Source organism: Takifugu rubripes, chromosome 11 (assembly GCF_901000725.2).
Source record: "Takifugu rubripes chromosome 11, fTakRub1.2, whole genome shotgun sequence".
Taxonomy (NCBI): Eukaryota; Metazoa; Chordata; class Actinopteri; order Tetraodontiformes; family Tetraodontidae; genus Takifugu; species Takifugu rubripes.
Genome location: NC_042295.1, coordinates 4,148,050 through 4,163,969, shown reverse-complemented (window position 1 = coordinate 4,163,969; position 15,920 = coordinate 4,148,050). Strand labels below are relative to the sequence as shown.

Genomic DNA, 15,920 nt, shown 5'->3' with positions numbered 1-15,920 from the left:
ACCCACCCTGCTAACAACCCCCACTTTATAGCTCAGTAACACAAGAAAGAGCAGCAGAAATGCAGCCATGATAAGGTTGTATTTCATGTGCAATTCTTCATGATTTGCATATTTTTGGGGTAAACAATAACTACACACAATTAGCTGTTCCTCCACTGCTCAGATCCTCCCAATTTTACTGTTTTATATGTAGTTTTAGTGAGAGCTTGGCAGCAAAGCATCGGCAGATGAAGTGTTGCCGTTATAACACATTAGGATGTTTTTATTTGCGGGATACTTACACAGCTGCTGGAGATTTGCATGACAAAGACGAAGCCTTGCGAGTCTAAACTTGTACTTTAGAGTCAATGATTTGTGATGTTGTGTGAGTGAAACATGTGTGACAGACTCTTATTACAGAGTTATAAGCCAGTAGCAGATGCAGAGTTGAGGAGATCCTCCTGGGAACTCCTGCGAACTCGGGCGATAAGGATCGACTCCCTTTTTTTTTTTTTTCTTGCTTCATCATCACAGTCAATGAGAAAACAATAAAGAAAGAAAATTAGTAGCAATTTAAGGTCTGTAGGACACACTTTGCTCCTATAATGAGATGTTTTTATTAATTCCTTTAATTCTTAATCAGCGTGGATTCAGGCATCTGTACAGTTTGGGTTTTGGTTTCCTCTTTCAGAGTTGGTGGAGATTAAATATTTAGATGACTCGTACATGTTGGGACCGATTACTCCCTCGACTCACTAGTCTAAATGAGCCCAAATCGGCTACAGTTCAAAGGCTCTTCAGCCTTTGCCAAATGAAGCAGGCACACACACCAGGCCTCGGTGGGAGAGGGAGACACGCACTCACAAAAACAGCATAACACTTCACAGTTGTTGCGGTGCGGCGGCTCCTCCAGAGGCCGGCTGCAACACACAACCAGAAATGGTACCACGATCATAAGTGCGGAATCGAATATGAGCTGCAACATTGGTCGAGCTAAACTCCTCTCATCCTGGCAACATCGTCAGAATCTGCGTGGACACCTGAGCTTCTTCTCAATCACAGCAAACACAACAAACTTGCTGAAACACAAGTGATGATTTTATAAGCTCTGACTTTTATCACATCCCAGGTTTGACACACAGCAAAACTCTTTTATTCCTATAAAGCTTTGAAAAAGACTAATAATATTGCCAGAATCTTACATAATGTGTCTAAATTTGAGCACCTTCATCATTTTGAAGGTCCATAGATTGTTGGCTCTGCAACACATTTATTTATAGAGATAGATTCTTCCTGCATTACCCCTCTGAAAACCATTAAATTAGCCCTCTTTTTGTTGTTGCTGTTGTCTTGAGCGTGGGAGTGAGACACAAATTTGATCTGACGGGAACATAAGGACTCAAATCTGAGAGTGTTTTTGAGGGGAAGGTTTTGTCTATTTAGGGCAACTAAAACATCAGCGACGTGTTCTAAACACAAGCCCAAATAAAAGAGTCATTATTCAGATGTGATGCCACCATTTGCGCCTGCTTTGGTCACACCTTCATTTGCAAAGCTGTGGAAGTGTCTCCCAGGGAAGAGAGAAACACGCACACACGCACACGCACACGCACACGCACACACACACACACACACACAGACTTGTTGCCCCTCCATAATTACAGCCTTGACTTACTGGAAGGTGTTTTTAATTGTGCGTGAGGCCGTTTTTTTATTATGACTAACTGAGAAATTCCCAGCACGCTCTCCTAAACATCGACACTTCGCTTCACTCAGCTTCAGGCTTTCCTCTCATTTGGCTGTGTGGTTTTTTTTGTCCATCGCTCTTCGATCACTCCACTTCACTCTGTTTTCCACTCCTGCCTCTTCATTTTCTGTCTTAAATTTCTCTCTCGCCTCTTATGCGAGGACACGCCTCATGATCAAAATGCTGCAGCTGCAGCCCAAAGGGCTTCGTAAAGTCACGCAGCAGTTTGAAATGTGGGCTGGAGAGGCCTTCTTCACACACACAGGAAACACTCTGCAATGGCTCTTATTTGTTTAACACTGCATGAACCTATAAAATACAAAAGCTGCATTTTTTTTGTCCTGCATGTAAATCAATATTTACATTTTGATACACAAAGACATTAAGTTACTATTTGCAGTAACATCCATGAGTCTTTATGGATTTGGTCTTATTTGCAGAGGCGTTTGTCCTTGAAGCCGATACCGGAATACCTCTGTGCACAAACCTGTACAGCATAATTCCTGAGCAGCATCTGTCCCGGCCCAGTGCAGCAGTAAAAAAAAATCTATCCCCTCACAGGGTGGGTCCGCTAACAGTCAGCTACATGCTACTGCACTGCGTAACAGCCAGGCTGCTGCACGGCGCTCCTGATCACCAGGGCTCTGTCCCTAGCTGTGCTGATCTTTTGGTGCAGAAACACAGAAGGTTTCATTAATAAGAGCCAGTGAACAACTTTTGTGCTCTGTTCTCACTTTCTATTTCGCTCTGCGTTGGCACAGATAGCTTTGTATGCAGTCATTATCCAATCTGCTGATAGAACCGGGGTGCAGAATGGGACACAGATGATGTAGGCAGATAATAGAAGCCTCTCCAGCATATGAGCCTTCTTTCTTAATGTGTGCACCACTATCATCTTGATGTCTTTGTGCCAGGACATTGTTCCCCAGTTTGGAAAATGAGGTAAATCGGATTCAGAAAACAAGTGGATTAACTTAATCACCCCTCGGCTTTGACAATGACCTTCGCTTCTGAGGCATAATAAGGATTAGTTAGAAGTGGAAGGACATATGCCACGCAGAAGAAACAGATTATAGTTCTCCTGTGACGGGATCATTGGAATATGCTATTCACCGTTGCTTCGTGGCGAGAGGCTGTGATAACAGTCCGTGAAGCAAGGCACCATGATGCTGAGCTGAGATCTTGCTAGCAACATTCCAGGAGCGTCGCTGACTGCACACACGTCGCTTTTTGCTGTTTGTAAATATACACAAGCCAACCACAGTGCTGTCTCTGAAACAGGAAGGGAAGCGCTCATATTTACAGCGGGGCTATTGATTCCTGGCTGGCATACATTCTCCATGATTCCTGTCATTATGGCATAATATTTCTTCTGGTGTGTGCTGCATTATTGATCACCCTAAACAGGAAAGAATGTTTCCTCAGGGCTCCTTGAAAGATAATACAGGTGCAACACAAGGCTGAGCAGGACATTTATGTCAACCAGGTCATGCAAATTAATACCAAACATTGACCTTGAGCCTGATTTATGGGAAGGGGAGGTCAGGTGGGAATATGAGGCTACTAAAATGAGACTCTGGGCATATGGAGGGAACCAGATCCTTACTGGGAGGACAGATATTGACTGGCCTGTAGTGACAGTATGGGGTGATGAACTGTCCCTGACCTTTACCCTTAATAAGGCTAATCATTAAAAATGTTTTATGACAATACAGAGGCATGCTGATTCAAATAAACCCTCTGCTGTCGCTGCTGCTGTTGTGATCAGGATTTATGCTTTTGCCAGCAAGAGAGGTTATCTGCGAAAACCTGGGTCTCTGCTACAGAAGCATCTGTAGATCTGTGAGGACGCAATGCATATGACCCGAGGTGGAGGCAAACATTTCTTCGGCCCATTAAAATCTTTTTTTTCCCCTTTTCCTGCCCTGATGGCTTTTGCTGTCTCGCGAACCAAGCGCTCCTCCGACAACAAGGTGGCTCGTGGGAAAATGACGTTAAAATGTGGTGACTGCAGTTACGTAACGTAGCAGAGCCGAGTAAGGTCCTGATGCATTTATGTGTTTACCCTGTCTGGGTGTACATTTCCAACCTCTGTGTCTGTGCGCTCCCCCCTACGACTAACTGGTGCGTGCCGGTCCATCCTCACACCTGAACACCGTCGTTGTTTGAAAATAGCAGTTTTGGAACACATTTCTGTGACTGTCATGTGCTCCTGCTTGGTAAACAAACAAAAAGTCCCGGAGGACACCCGTGCGCGTGCGATGCTGAGTCACGAATCAGCGGCAGCAGCTCGGAAAACAGCGTTGGCAAGACCACACATACAGATCTGCCGGGCAGCAGCACTGCAGTTGCTCCTGCTGACTCAGCCAAAACAGCGAGAGGGATGTCAGACAGGCCGAGAGGAACGTAGGAGCCCCCTCAAAGACCCCATATCTTCTCCTTCTCCTCTGTCCCTGCTCTGCTTCCCCTCCTCCAACCTTTTTCAAGGTTATCCACCAATAAACGGTTGGGGGCAGGGAGGGTTGGTGCTCCAACAACCCACCTAAAGTGGCCCCTCTAAATTGCCCTGGCTGAATGAGGGCCCTTCGGTAGAGTGCTGCCTCTGATTGGCAGTTTCTCCCTAAAGATACAGCGGATAAAGCACGCAGCAAAAAGAGAGAGTCCCGGACCGGGACATGGCCTGGGGGGTGGGTGACGGAGTCAAAACTATGGACAACTGAACCATTTTTCTCAACTAAAATGAGCCCAATATCAGAGCGAGAGTGTGTGCTCCTCTGAGGGCACTGGGGGCCTGGGGGTGGATGATGGATGCTGCACGATGGAGCATCTCCTGCTTACACACACACACACACACACACATACTACAGCCTTAAATTTATGAAAAGACACAATATTCAGTGTTCACATAATGCACATATACCTGGAACGGTGTTCTGATACACATGCCTGGCAAGATGCATGTGCACACACACGCACGCACGCGCGCACACACACGCATACACACACACACACACACACACAAATCAAATACACACTCAACGATACTACAAATACTAACCCAAAGGCATCTAGGGATGCACATATACACACTCTTGGAGTGATTTATTTGTGTCCACATGAGTTATAATTAATCACTGGGATATAAACACTCCAGGTGCAGTGTGCGCACACGCGCACTCACACACACAAAAACAGGGAGAGGGAGAGAGAGAGAGAGAGAGGGAGATAGAGATGGAGAGGGGCTTCATGGCTTCATTACCATTTCAGTCCAGTCAGGCGAATGCCACAGGATCAATGACAGACCACCCCCCCCAAATCCCCACACACACACACACACCACCATTACTCTGACCCAAAAGCAGCAGCATTGTGCTGTTCAGAGCACTCTGCAGCATTTATTCCCTCCCTGGCCGTGTAGCCTCTTCTAAGACTCTTGGGTCATCCTATTGCTAACAGTCCACCTCAACACATCCTCCAACCCCCACATATCCCAGCAGCAGCCCATCCCTTGCAGCACAGGCTGTGAGGTTTAGGAGGATTACAGTCAGATGCAATTAAGAAAAGTCTGGAAAACTGCAACCAATGCTGCCGTTGGAACACTTGACACTCCTGTGAAAGAGTTGTGCTAAATTAGGTTTATTTCTGTAATCTGACAATGGGAAACGTCAAAGTTTAGATGCTGTTGATGTTCTGAGCAATATCACCCAAGTCTCATAGGCATCTGTGATCTGATTACTCTGTATTTACAGTAACTGCAACATATTACAAATGTTTTTGAAATCAGATTACTCTAATTCCATTACAGCTAATCAAATGCTCGTCCTCGGGACGCTCGGTTCACAGAAAGCAGAAGCATCCTCATTCAGATGCCAGCCTCTGTCGGGCAGCGAGGGAAAAATATGGCCAGCCCCTGGAGAGCGTGGAGCTGAGTGACCATCCATCAGGACCCTGCAGCGGAAAGCTAGACGCGCTGCTTCTACTCAGATCCTGTGTCTCATAAGAGGAAGAGCGAATGGGGAAGAGACAGCTCACAAAGAAAGAGGGCTTATAAACATATCCCCTCCGGATGCAGAGGAAGAGGAGGGTGTCATGTAAAATCCTCCAACAAGGTATTGGAGGAAAAAAAACGTCCAGCCTTTTAGATTGATGAAGTCAGCTCCAGAGCATGCACTGTTTTTCCTACAGCACAATCCGCAGGGGTGGATGGCGATGATTACTAGTAGTCAAGCTACAGCTGGGCGCGGATGGCGACAGCAGTCTGAATATTACGATTAATGGTCACTCCATCAAACATCACTCATACCTCTATTGCGTTCCAATGTCATGTCGGCAAACAACCGCAATAAAAAGAACATCTGGGGTGTGTGTCAGATCAAATATCACGCTGCACACCGAGAAAACGATGGGATAAATAAACAACAAGCAGGATTAGCGGAGCTAAGGGAAGTACAGGAGATCAATATGTAAAATAATGAGGCTTCTCAAAGCCGGCGATGTGCCGGACATGCTAACCATGCTGTGAAATAATCTATCACAATTTCCGATAAATGCAAGTTGACTGTCTTGACCCATGGCAGCCGCTCTCATGGCTGCCTTTCATGGGATCAATTTTAGAAGGTGATTACATATGAGAAGATCTGGCTGAGAAGTGAAATGAGGAAGAACTGGGTCACAAACCCAGTTAAATTTATCACCATTACATACATCTTCAGCTCTCTGGGCTTTCCAACTTCAGCATCGGCTCCATCACTGGCAATGCTGACATCACTGGTTTTGAAAGTTTTAGTTCTAAAATCACTGCCTTAACTCAAGTCATTTTATTATGTTCATGATAATAATACATACAAAGCCAAATTTAAAAAATATTACAAATGTTAACAGCATTTCTGTGTAATTTCTGCAGCACTGCAGCGACTTTTACCTTCCTCCTGTCCTTGTTCCTGACCTTGCTGACTGAAATATAGTTTGGCGGACTAAAAAAGACTGCAACGCACCAAAGAAGACATTGAAAAGACATCTTCTAGGACACAGAGCTTACAGCCATCTCCTCTATCCCAGCATTCCTTTAAACATATTTCTGATGGAAAACAAAGTCTTGCACCCACACCCCCCCTTCTTTTTTTGTGTGTGAAGTTAATTTCTCTCAAAAAACAGACGCGCAACAAATTCCCCAATTACTGTAGTTTGGTGCATTTTTTACCTTGCTGCTTTAGCTCTTTCTGATGGGACCAAAGAAAAACCTGATTCATCATCTAGAGCTTCAAGAATAAGGATTCTGTCAGACCAGCAAACTAAAATGTGCTACTTGAGCACAAGACTGGACTGTTTGAGCTGCTCAAACAAACAGCGTTAGTTTAGACGCAAGGTCGAAGCTAGTGTAGAATAATGACATTACCAGCTATCATCCTGACACATCAGAACATATATAGTGACTCGAACATGTCAGTTCACCAGCTCTTCATGTTGAGTGCAAATTTCCCTCTATCATTATCATATGGCGCTACAGTATATCAACTATATATCACATTGAAAATGTTTACTTGTATGTAAAACATCACCTTGAGAACCAGTTTTCTTGCAGTTATATTGATTATAATAAGCTAATGAGACCTTTAAGTCGGTGTCCTGGCTTGTGTTTCAGTAAAAAACACGTGAACTGTCGTGTTTTTTAACCAGCAGGTAACAAACGTGGTCATTTACCAGCGCAGCTCGATGCTGGCTGTGCACTTTTGCCCGTGTCCTTGCCAAAGTGCATCTATACTGTCCTGTAACACAACACCGTCATTTCCATTACTGCCCAGTCCTTCCACTTTGGAGGTATTCATGTCCCACCAGGCAGAGGTATTCTCTTGACACTGATCTGGTCACATGGCAAAGGCAAAGCTGTTAAAACAGAGCGAGAAAACCTCATCGGTGCTGACACTGGAAACCAAAATAAACCCTGCTACGACTTGTTTCCCATAAGATGTGACAACCAAATACTGCTGAGGAAGCGGGAGAAGACAGTCTTTGATTCCAAACCCAACTGTGTGGACATCTCTTTCTGCCTCGGAACACCTCTCCATCACTAATGAGTGAGTGTCTTCATTCCCCACTGACTGAGACATTCTTTTTCTTGCACCGTGTCAGGAAACACTGGCAATTCATTACCAGAGAGAAGAGATGGAGAGGAGGAGGAGGAGGGGAGGTATGATGGCTAAGCCTGAGCTTTAAGACATACAGCTATGTCCTCTAATCCCTTCTGAGCAGCCGTAAGCTTCCGTTATCACTCATTAGAATTGTGCATCCTTTAAAGACATTAACTTGGGCCCTGATATTGGCCTTTTTTTGACGAGACACTGGCTGCTCAAAGGAATGCACATGCTAATTGCCATTAAAAATATTAAACTGGATAACAAAGTTGCTTTTAATTGCTGCAGTTATCAGCACATTTAACAAGAACATTTTCCTGGAAGCTCTAAATTCTATATTATCCTTCATATTTGCCAGTCCAAATGTAGTAATAGCAGAAGTTATATAAAAAAAGAACTCATATTTTTTACATCAGTCACATAACCCCTCTAAAATTATACAGGTAGCCTGTGCAATGCCACACGGTAGCTTATATTTGCAGTTAAAATTACTGGTGCATCAAGTGGCTGCCTGCTTCATCTTGATGTGGCTGTTTTTCTTTCGTATTTGTTCTCCAGCTATGCAGTGTTGCGCTGGCACGACAGGACCACAAGGGCCGCGCCGCCGCAACAATAATATTATGCATTCTAACTGCAGGATGGCTGAAGTAATGCTGTTTGCTGAGACTGCAGATGATTTGCGTTGTTCTCTTTGCCCCTTTGCTCAACCAAGGCAGGACGGACTTAATTGCCTCATTAGCAAATGGCCGAGTGAAGAGTCGGCCTCTTCCGCTTTGGTCAATGTCAAGAGTGCAATGAAGAGGAAAGGTTAATAGAGTAAACAGCATCTCCTCCTCCTAAACGGAAAAATGGTTTGTTTTCTCCCAGGATGAGTCAGTGGCCCAAAATTTCATTTTACACCACAGTGACAGAATTATGCATTTGAGTTCATCTCCTCCTTACACTTTTTAACCCTCCTTGTCCCTAATTGTGAGAGTACAACACAGCTTGTGCCATGTCCATGATGGGCTAGTCAATATGGAAGTTCCTCCTGTGTAGGGGTTTATGAAAAAACCCTACATATTACATATTAAATATAATAAAATACTTAATATTTTTCCTTTTGATCAGCTTGGATTTATGTGGAACATGAAGAAGTGGAAAAATAGCACCACAGAAGAAGCTTTGGAGCTTTGATTGGACTCTGCGTGGCCTTAGCTTCATCAAAAATAATTATTGTTGTGCCATCACAACCCTGTCTGACAGCTGTTTTAACAGCTGAAGTGAAAAGAATCCTGATGCAGTTTGGGTCTCCTATTTGTCATTTGACGTAATAACTTCACAGCATCTCTTTTGTAAAAGAGGAAGAAGTGTAAAGATGTCATCCATCTTTATCAATCAATGACAAAAACCCTATATGGATAAAGGTGAAACATTTTTTCCACAAATATAGAAGTTATTCCTGTAAACAGGCAGAAATGTGAGGTAGTTTCCACGTCCTGGTTGCTAATATTTCCAGATTATGGTGAAGTTCTCCCCTCCAACATCTGTACCTGAGACATGTCACATGTGTAGTCCATCTTCATGCACACCCACCACTTTGGTCGCTATGGAGGATACGAGTTCAATAAAGGCGGGCCGTTGTTCAACAGAGCAGCGTTTAGAGCATGAGTTCCACGTCTGCTTGAGCAGTACAGCAGAAAGGCTCCATTTCATCAACAAGTCGGGACTAACGAGTCGGAAACACCAAAGGTGGTGGAGCCATCTGTTCTGAACTACTGCGCAGTGGAGGGGAAAGAGAAGAAGAGAGGAAAGAGCTTTTTCAGCATTTAAGATGGAAACTCCACTTTGACCAGACCGAGCTCCTGCATGAGTAATGCTCTCTGTCTTCCCTAAACGCTAAACAGTTCGACCCGATTCGGATCTCCGCTGTTTCTAATAGTACACTGACAAGATGCCCTGAATTTAGGTAAGTTCTGGATCATCTGATGAACGCATCGGTTGGTTTCCACAGATTTAAAACAAGGCTGAAACTGACAGATGGTTCCATCCCGACCTCAGCTATCATGCACTAAAAGGGACCTGGGTCCTCCAGATGGTCCTCAGGTCTTCCGCCACTCTGATCTATGTCCACTGACTTCCCCCTCTTCCAAACACCATTTATCTTTGGGCTTTTCCAAGCTGCTCACTGAAGACAAATGTTTAAACGTGGCCGGGGACTTTCCTGATTAAAGCAACAAAGGCTGGAGGGGAGACTGGCAAGCTAAAGAGGAAATGAAGTGAAAGAACGGAGCATACCACTTCAAAACACCTAATGGAGTCTCCTGTTTGCTGGCCTAATGAACAGCTTCAAATTGAAAGAAACAGCAGGCATCTAAACACAGGGACACGGAACACCCCCCCCCCCCCCCTCCCTCCCCACCATCCACCCAGCTCAGAAAACCAAGAAAGAAGAAGAGAGGGATAAACCAAAACATATCTGGCATCTTTTATACATCAACAATGGATCCTGGGGATTCAACTGCCGTGTGTCGGCTGGAGCAACGTCGATGTTTTGGGCTTGAGAAACACGGAAACATGCGGGATGAATGAAGGGATTAAAAACCCTTTTGCTTTGAGATTTAGGGGGACGACAGCATGCAGCGTGTCACCTCACTGTGAGTTGCTCAAACGTCCAAGTTGACGTTTGGACATGAAAATCAATATTCATGGAGCGAGATGAGGTGCAGCCCCAGAACGGTGTTTGACAGGTGCACCACATGACCAATTTAGCTACCAGTAGGATAGGATCGATGGCCTGGCACTCTGACATATGATAGGGGGTTGAATTAATGATTTCCACTTAGTGCAGGTCCTGATGCTCTTTCAGTGTGGCAGTGTTAATGCGAAGACACCGGATCCAGCTGCGTTTCTGCAGCGGAGAAAGTCAAAACGCTGGCGCCACCGTGATTGACAGAGGGTTTATCGTGATGTTGACACTTCATCACTCACAAACGCGACATTCCAATCTCGTAGACGACATAAAACATCAGGTTGTGCAATGATTTTATATCATGTTGACATGCAGCGAGGAAAGGAAGACTTCCAGGCCTCCAAGACAGTCCTCCAAGTCCTGCTGCTGTGACGCAGCAGCTGCCACACATGAGCAAGTGTTTGTAGGACATTTTCCCACTTCCTCTTCCTGCCAATTTAGTCTCCTCAAAGCTGCTTAATGCAGACTTGAATGTTTCCTTTCGAGCGGCTCCTTTTCCAGAACAGTCGGGGCTGTTGTTCCAAAAACCAAGAAATATCTGATTTCAGAGAAGGGGAACGTAGAAAGCACATGTTCCAGATGGAGGAGAAGAACCACAGTTCCTCCAATGGCATCTCACCACTAAAGATCAATTTAAATGGTATTTTTATGGTAAGTTGTGAGAACTTTGATCACCTTTGCTTCTGCCGCTGAACAGCGTTTGGTTGTTGATAGATGGAATCTAGAGGGAATCTAGAGCAGCAGCGAATCAGGGCAGACCTTTAATGTGGTGGATCAATAGGAGACAATTCCATGCTCCACGTCACCAACCGCATTAGCGCTTATCATAGCCATTTTTTTCGCTCTTTCATCTCCTCACTGTGTACATACAGCAACCATAGACCCTGATTAAATGTTGATGCACACATGCATCAAACCGCTTCACATAAAGAAGCTAAAGAAAGATACAACAGCGAGGAGCAGAGCTCCCACTCACTTCAAAAGGGGCAAAAATCCTTCCAGCCCAGCAGGGAAAATGGCCACTGAAGGAGAAGCTAAAGCAAAGTTAGGTGTCGGAAATAATCCTTGCATCAAAGAGCTCACTGGCGATTTTATTTCTGGAGCTTCTGATTTTGCGCTCAGTGAAATTAAAAATTGGATTCATTAGTGAGTTATATATTAAAACTGTTGGGCTCATTATTGAAGTTTATTTAACCAAATCTACCTTTTTGACTGAAACTAGATGCTGATTATTTAAGTAACATCATTACAGAACAATAAAACGGTCCATGAATTTCCCAAACTAAAGTCGGCTGCGCTAGTTAAGATAAAATTGTTAGCTAATTAGCAGCAATTATTTCCTTACACCCAGTGATACTTACTGGACTAAGGGGTGAGACTAGTTAACTTATCAAGGGTGAAATGGACCTAAAACAAGGATACAGGGTATAAATTAAATGGAGCACAATTCCGATGTCGCTAATGTTAGTAGTGAGTAACAGAACAAATTTCCTAACACACTAAACTTATGAGGATCTCACACTGCAGCGACTACAGGAAAAAAGCCACATGTTTGACGTATTTGTACGATTCAACCATTTGAGAGAATGTTCAGACTTATTTGTGTAGAAATGGAGAGCGCAGTGCATGTGGCTCCTCTTAATGTGGATTCTAACCTCTGCACCACATCTGTCGTAGATTAGCGGTGCAGTGAAGCGGGCAGTTCTCGCTCATACCTTCCAAAATAATCTGGCAGTCATTTTCCCAGTAAAGGATGAAAAAGGGGGAGGGTTTATAGGTTAGACATACTACACCGGCCCAGCTATGGTCAGGCATGTGCCTGGAGGGTTACGAAATGAGGTGAAAATGACAGAAAAGAAAGACAGAAGAGAAAGACAGGGAAAAAGACAGAAAAGAAAGGAAGAAGTTCGTTCAGAGTAGCATGGAAACGGAGGGTGTGGCTGAAAAACAATGTGGGAAAATCAGAGCTGAGGATCATCCATTCCACCGCTTTGAATTCTGATTTATTTATTATTATACTCAGATGTTTTGGTCGGAAAAAGGGAAGCATTTACGGAACAAAGTAGGAACGCCCGCCGCAATCCCAGTCCTTCAGAGCGTGACGTCCTGCCTGCTGCGACAGGATGGAACGACCGTTGCTTCAGACGGCACCAATCAATGAAACATGAAGAATTCCTCAGGCTCTGGAAAAGAGTGACTTATTATCAAGGGACGCCTGCTGTCATTCAAAGGCCGTGCGCTTTAGGGAGAAAGTGCCCCGAAGAGAAATCAGCGTTTGCTAACGATGAGGGTAATTGTGTCGAGGACAGCTAGACCTCTGCAGGCCGTGGGTCCATCCTGTGTGGAGGTTCTTCTTGATCAGATGCACTTTGCTGAGAAATGCAGACCGGCAGATCAATCCTGGAGAAGTTGTTTCAACTACACTGGACTGATCGCTGTCCTTCCTAAAGCGCACAACCACCAAGAAAATCTCATCGCTCTCCCGTATATTCACAGCTCCAAGTATAGAAACAGAGGGAGCAACGCGTAGACCTATAAAAGTCTAAAGCACATCAACTCCAGATCAAAAGCGGGCTGAATTTCTGCTAACGTGACGTCAACCATGGAAATGTCTCCAGCTTTGTGGAAATGCCAGAAATGGGTGGTTGGGTGTGTGGGTGCGCCGTTCAGACACGAGCACATCAAGATGACACTTCATAACCTCTGGCTCAGGAGGCTCCTGTCATCTTCGCATCTCAGAACTCCCCTGCCTACCCCGGCAGACATGCTAAATATAGAATAGGGACAGAATTTCTGTTTGGAGCCACTGCTCTCTTCATCTACATCCATCACAAACGTGCGTGCACAGGCGCTGCCACCATCACGTCACTACACACACACTGCAGTGCCGTGGTCTTTGGCGCCGAATCGTCCGAGACTGGCGCACAAATGGGCCCAGGGCGCAAAGGTTCGGGCCCAGGAGAGCTGCTCATTCTTTCAATTGCACTCCTGTCCAGTGACTTATAGGTATGTTATTGCTGCTTGGACAGTCATTTTCAGGTTCCCTTATTCAGGATCATTTAATCCAGAGCAAAGACAGTTGGGCAATCCATCTCTGCTCTCCCAGACCTGTGCTGAATCTGAATCCGCATTCCTCCGTTTGACCTTGTTCAGGTTCTCACTGTATTGACAGAATCGCAGGGGGAGGCATCAGAACCCTCTGGGGCAATTAGTTGTGCTACTTATCTGTAATGTGAACAGTCCAGCAGATATTAAATTAAGGATGTCTGTGGACTTGCACAGCCAAAGTCAAATATAAAGGAAATGGAGCCTTATTAATGGCTATTGATTCTTCTCTTCTCCTCTTTAGTGGGCATGGGTGTTAATTTTGAATTAATGCACCCTATAAATTAAACGAATGGGGCACAGTAGAGCAGAGTATTGCCAGAAAACCACCTCATTTATGGAAAAACGACCCCTGTCTCCTATACCGTCCTAGCAGCAGCCACACTGAGCTTTCACCTTATTAGCAATTAATTCCTACTCTCAACAAAGGAACTGTGTCGTGTTCTCACATGTACTGTATAAGGGAGAACATTCTTTGCCACGGAGCTAGGACATTAAAATGCCCCACACAGGAATTAATAATGTAAACACAACTGGCATCTATTTCCAGTAGCTGAGAGAGAAACACGCCTGTCCCGACGCTAAATTAGCGCCTCCAATGTATGAGGAGCACCCCTGAGCACACAACACTAATCCACAGCCTTTGATTTTCTGCTGCTTATCTTATTCAGAGGTCACAGCAGAATTGAACCTTTACCAAAATGTATTTGGCAAGAGGCGAGCTGAGAGGTCTCCATAAGTGAAGGACGGCCTGTGCTGATAGCGGCCGCTCCACGCAAGAACACAGTGCACGAGCAGCAGCTGCAAGGGTGAGACAGCAGGCAAGCATCGCGCACGCCTCCGGATCAAAACACACTCACCGAAAATTAAGCATCGGAGCAAAAGGTGACAGGTGCATTTGCTGATTTCTGCCCAGCACTTCAGCTGACGTGGCATCCGTGAGGGGGGTCTGACAGGAAGCCTTTCAGGTGACTCTAACTTCCAGTAATCTGTAATCAAGTGGACCTGGGGTACTGCTGCAACAAGCCCCCCCACTTACCCCCACCCATCCCCCTGTGGTCAGCTTCATCCGATGGTTCCTGCTGCTGCTAGAAGTTGGTGTTAAACAGAAACATCTCGGATCCTGGGAGGAAACATCTTTCTATGGGTGTGTGAGCTGTGTTTGAGATGTTTTCCTCCGTTCAACAACATTAGTGCCTGTGGAGCTGTAGTGGGCATGTTTATATTACAGACAGTATCACAGTCTTCAGGATCAGGAGCCTCTCTTCAATTCAGCCAGAATGAGTGAACTGCAACCTGTCTGGAAGTCCATCTTGACTTTGTTTCGTGAATATTGTGAACACACATCACACACATCTGATGGCAGCGCATAACAGGAATCCAGGCTGACATCATTCTACAGCCGCGGTGGAAGAATCTCCCCGAAATGTGACGTGATTTAACAGTGAAATGAAGACATGTGCAAACAGAACAAAGACGACGGCGCACGTCACCTCTGCAGAATCCTGCCTGCTTCGATCCAACTGTATTCTTTTTCAGGAATGTGTGGAGACTTACCCAGAAACAAAGAGAGGAATATCGCAGACATCGCGGCTGGGAATCCCGCACATGCAACGAAGCTGGAAACAATGCGCTCAGGCTGCCTTCACGTTCATTCGGCCGACCTGTGAGTGAAGGCGCAACCGGGCGGCACCATCAGCGGACACACGAGCAGAATGGCCCAGAAACGGATCTTCATGGAACACACGCGTCCAAGAGCAATCTATGCTGCAGGCGCCCCACACATCTAAGCCCCCAGAGTGGGAGGAGGAGAAGATGAAGAAGCAGGGAGAGAAGAGCGAGCGACGCGACTCCTCTTCATCGTCATGCTGAGCTCGGGCGTCAAATCAAAGTTCCCCGGTTGTCTGGTTCTGCTGCGGGACGTGTTGTCTGACTGGGTCCCCCTCGGTCTCCACCTCAGCAGTCTCTCCTCTCTCACTCCTCTGCCGCACAAAATGCTGGAGAGAAGGCGGGAGGAGGCGGGGGAGGAGGGCGCATAGGTGGATGATGAGGGGATGCTGAAGGATGGATGGAGACCTCTAGAGTCTGAAGTTCTCTTACACAGTCCTGCAACAGACCGGCTCGGATTGTTGTTGTCAAGAAACGAGAAAGTAAAACGTTTCCAACAAAACTGGAACTTCACTCTTTAAACAGAATGTGGATAGAAAGATGGAAAAACTACCAGAAA

At 45.4% G+C, this 15,920-nt stretch overlaps 1 protein-coding gene across 2 annotated transcripts in view; it reads right to left on the bottom strand.

Moving 5' to 3' along the window:
• Nucleotides 1-15,677, bottom strand: part of clmpb (CXADR like membrane protein b) — a 45,504-nt gene extending 29,827 nt beyond the window's left edge. For both annotated transcript variants that reach the window (XR_003890026.1, XM_011608245.2), the window contains exon 1: nucleotides 15,251-15,677. Coding sequence is in view for 1 of the 2 variants with exons in the window: in XM_011608245.2 (XP_011606547.1) it covers nucleotides 15,251-15,281 (31 nt within the window). In the remaining variant the exon portion in view is untranslated. The remainder of the gene's footprint in view (nucleotides 1-15,250) is intronic.
• Nucleotides 15,678-15,920: the final 243 nt, after the last annotated feature.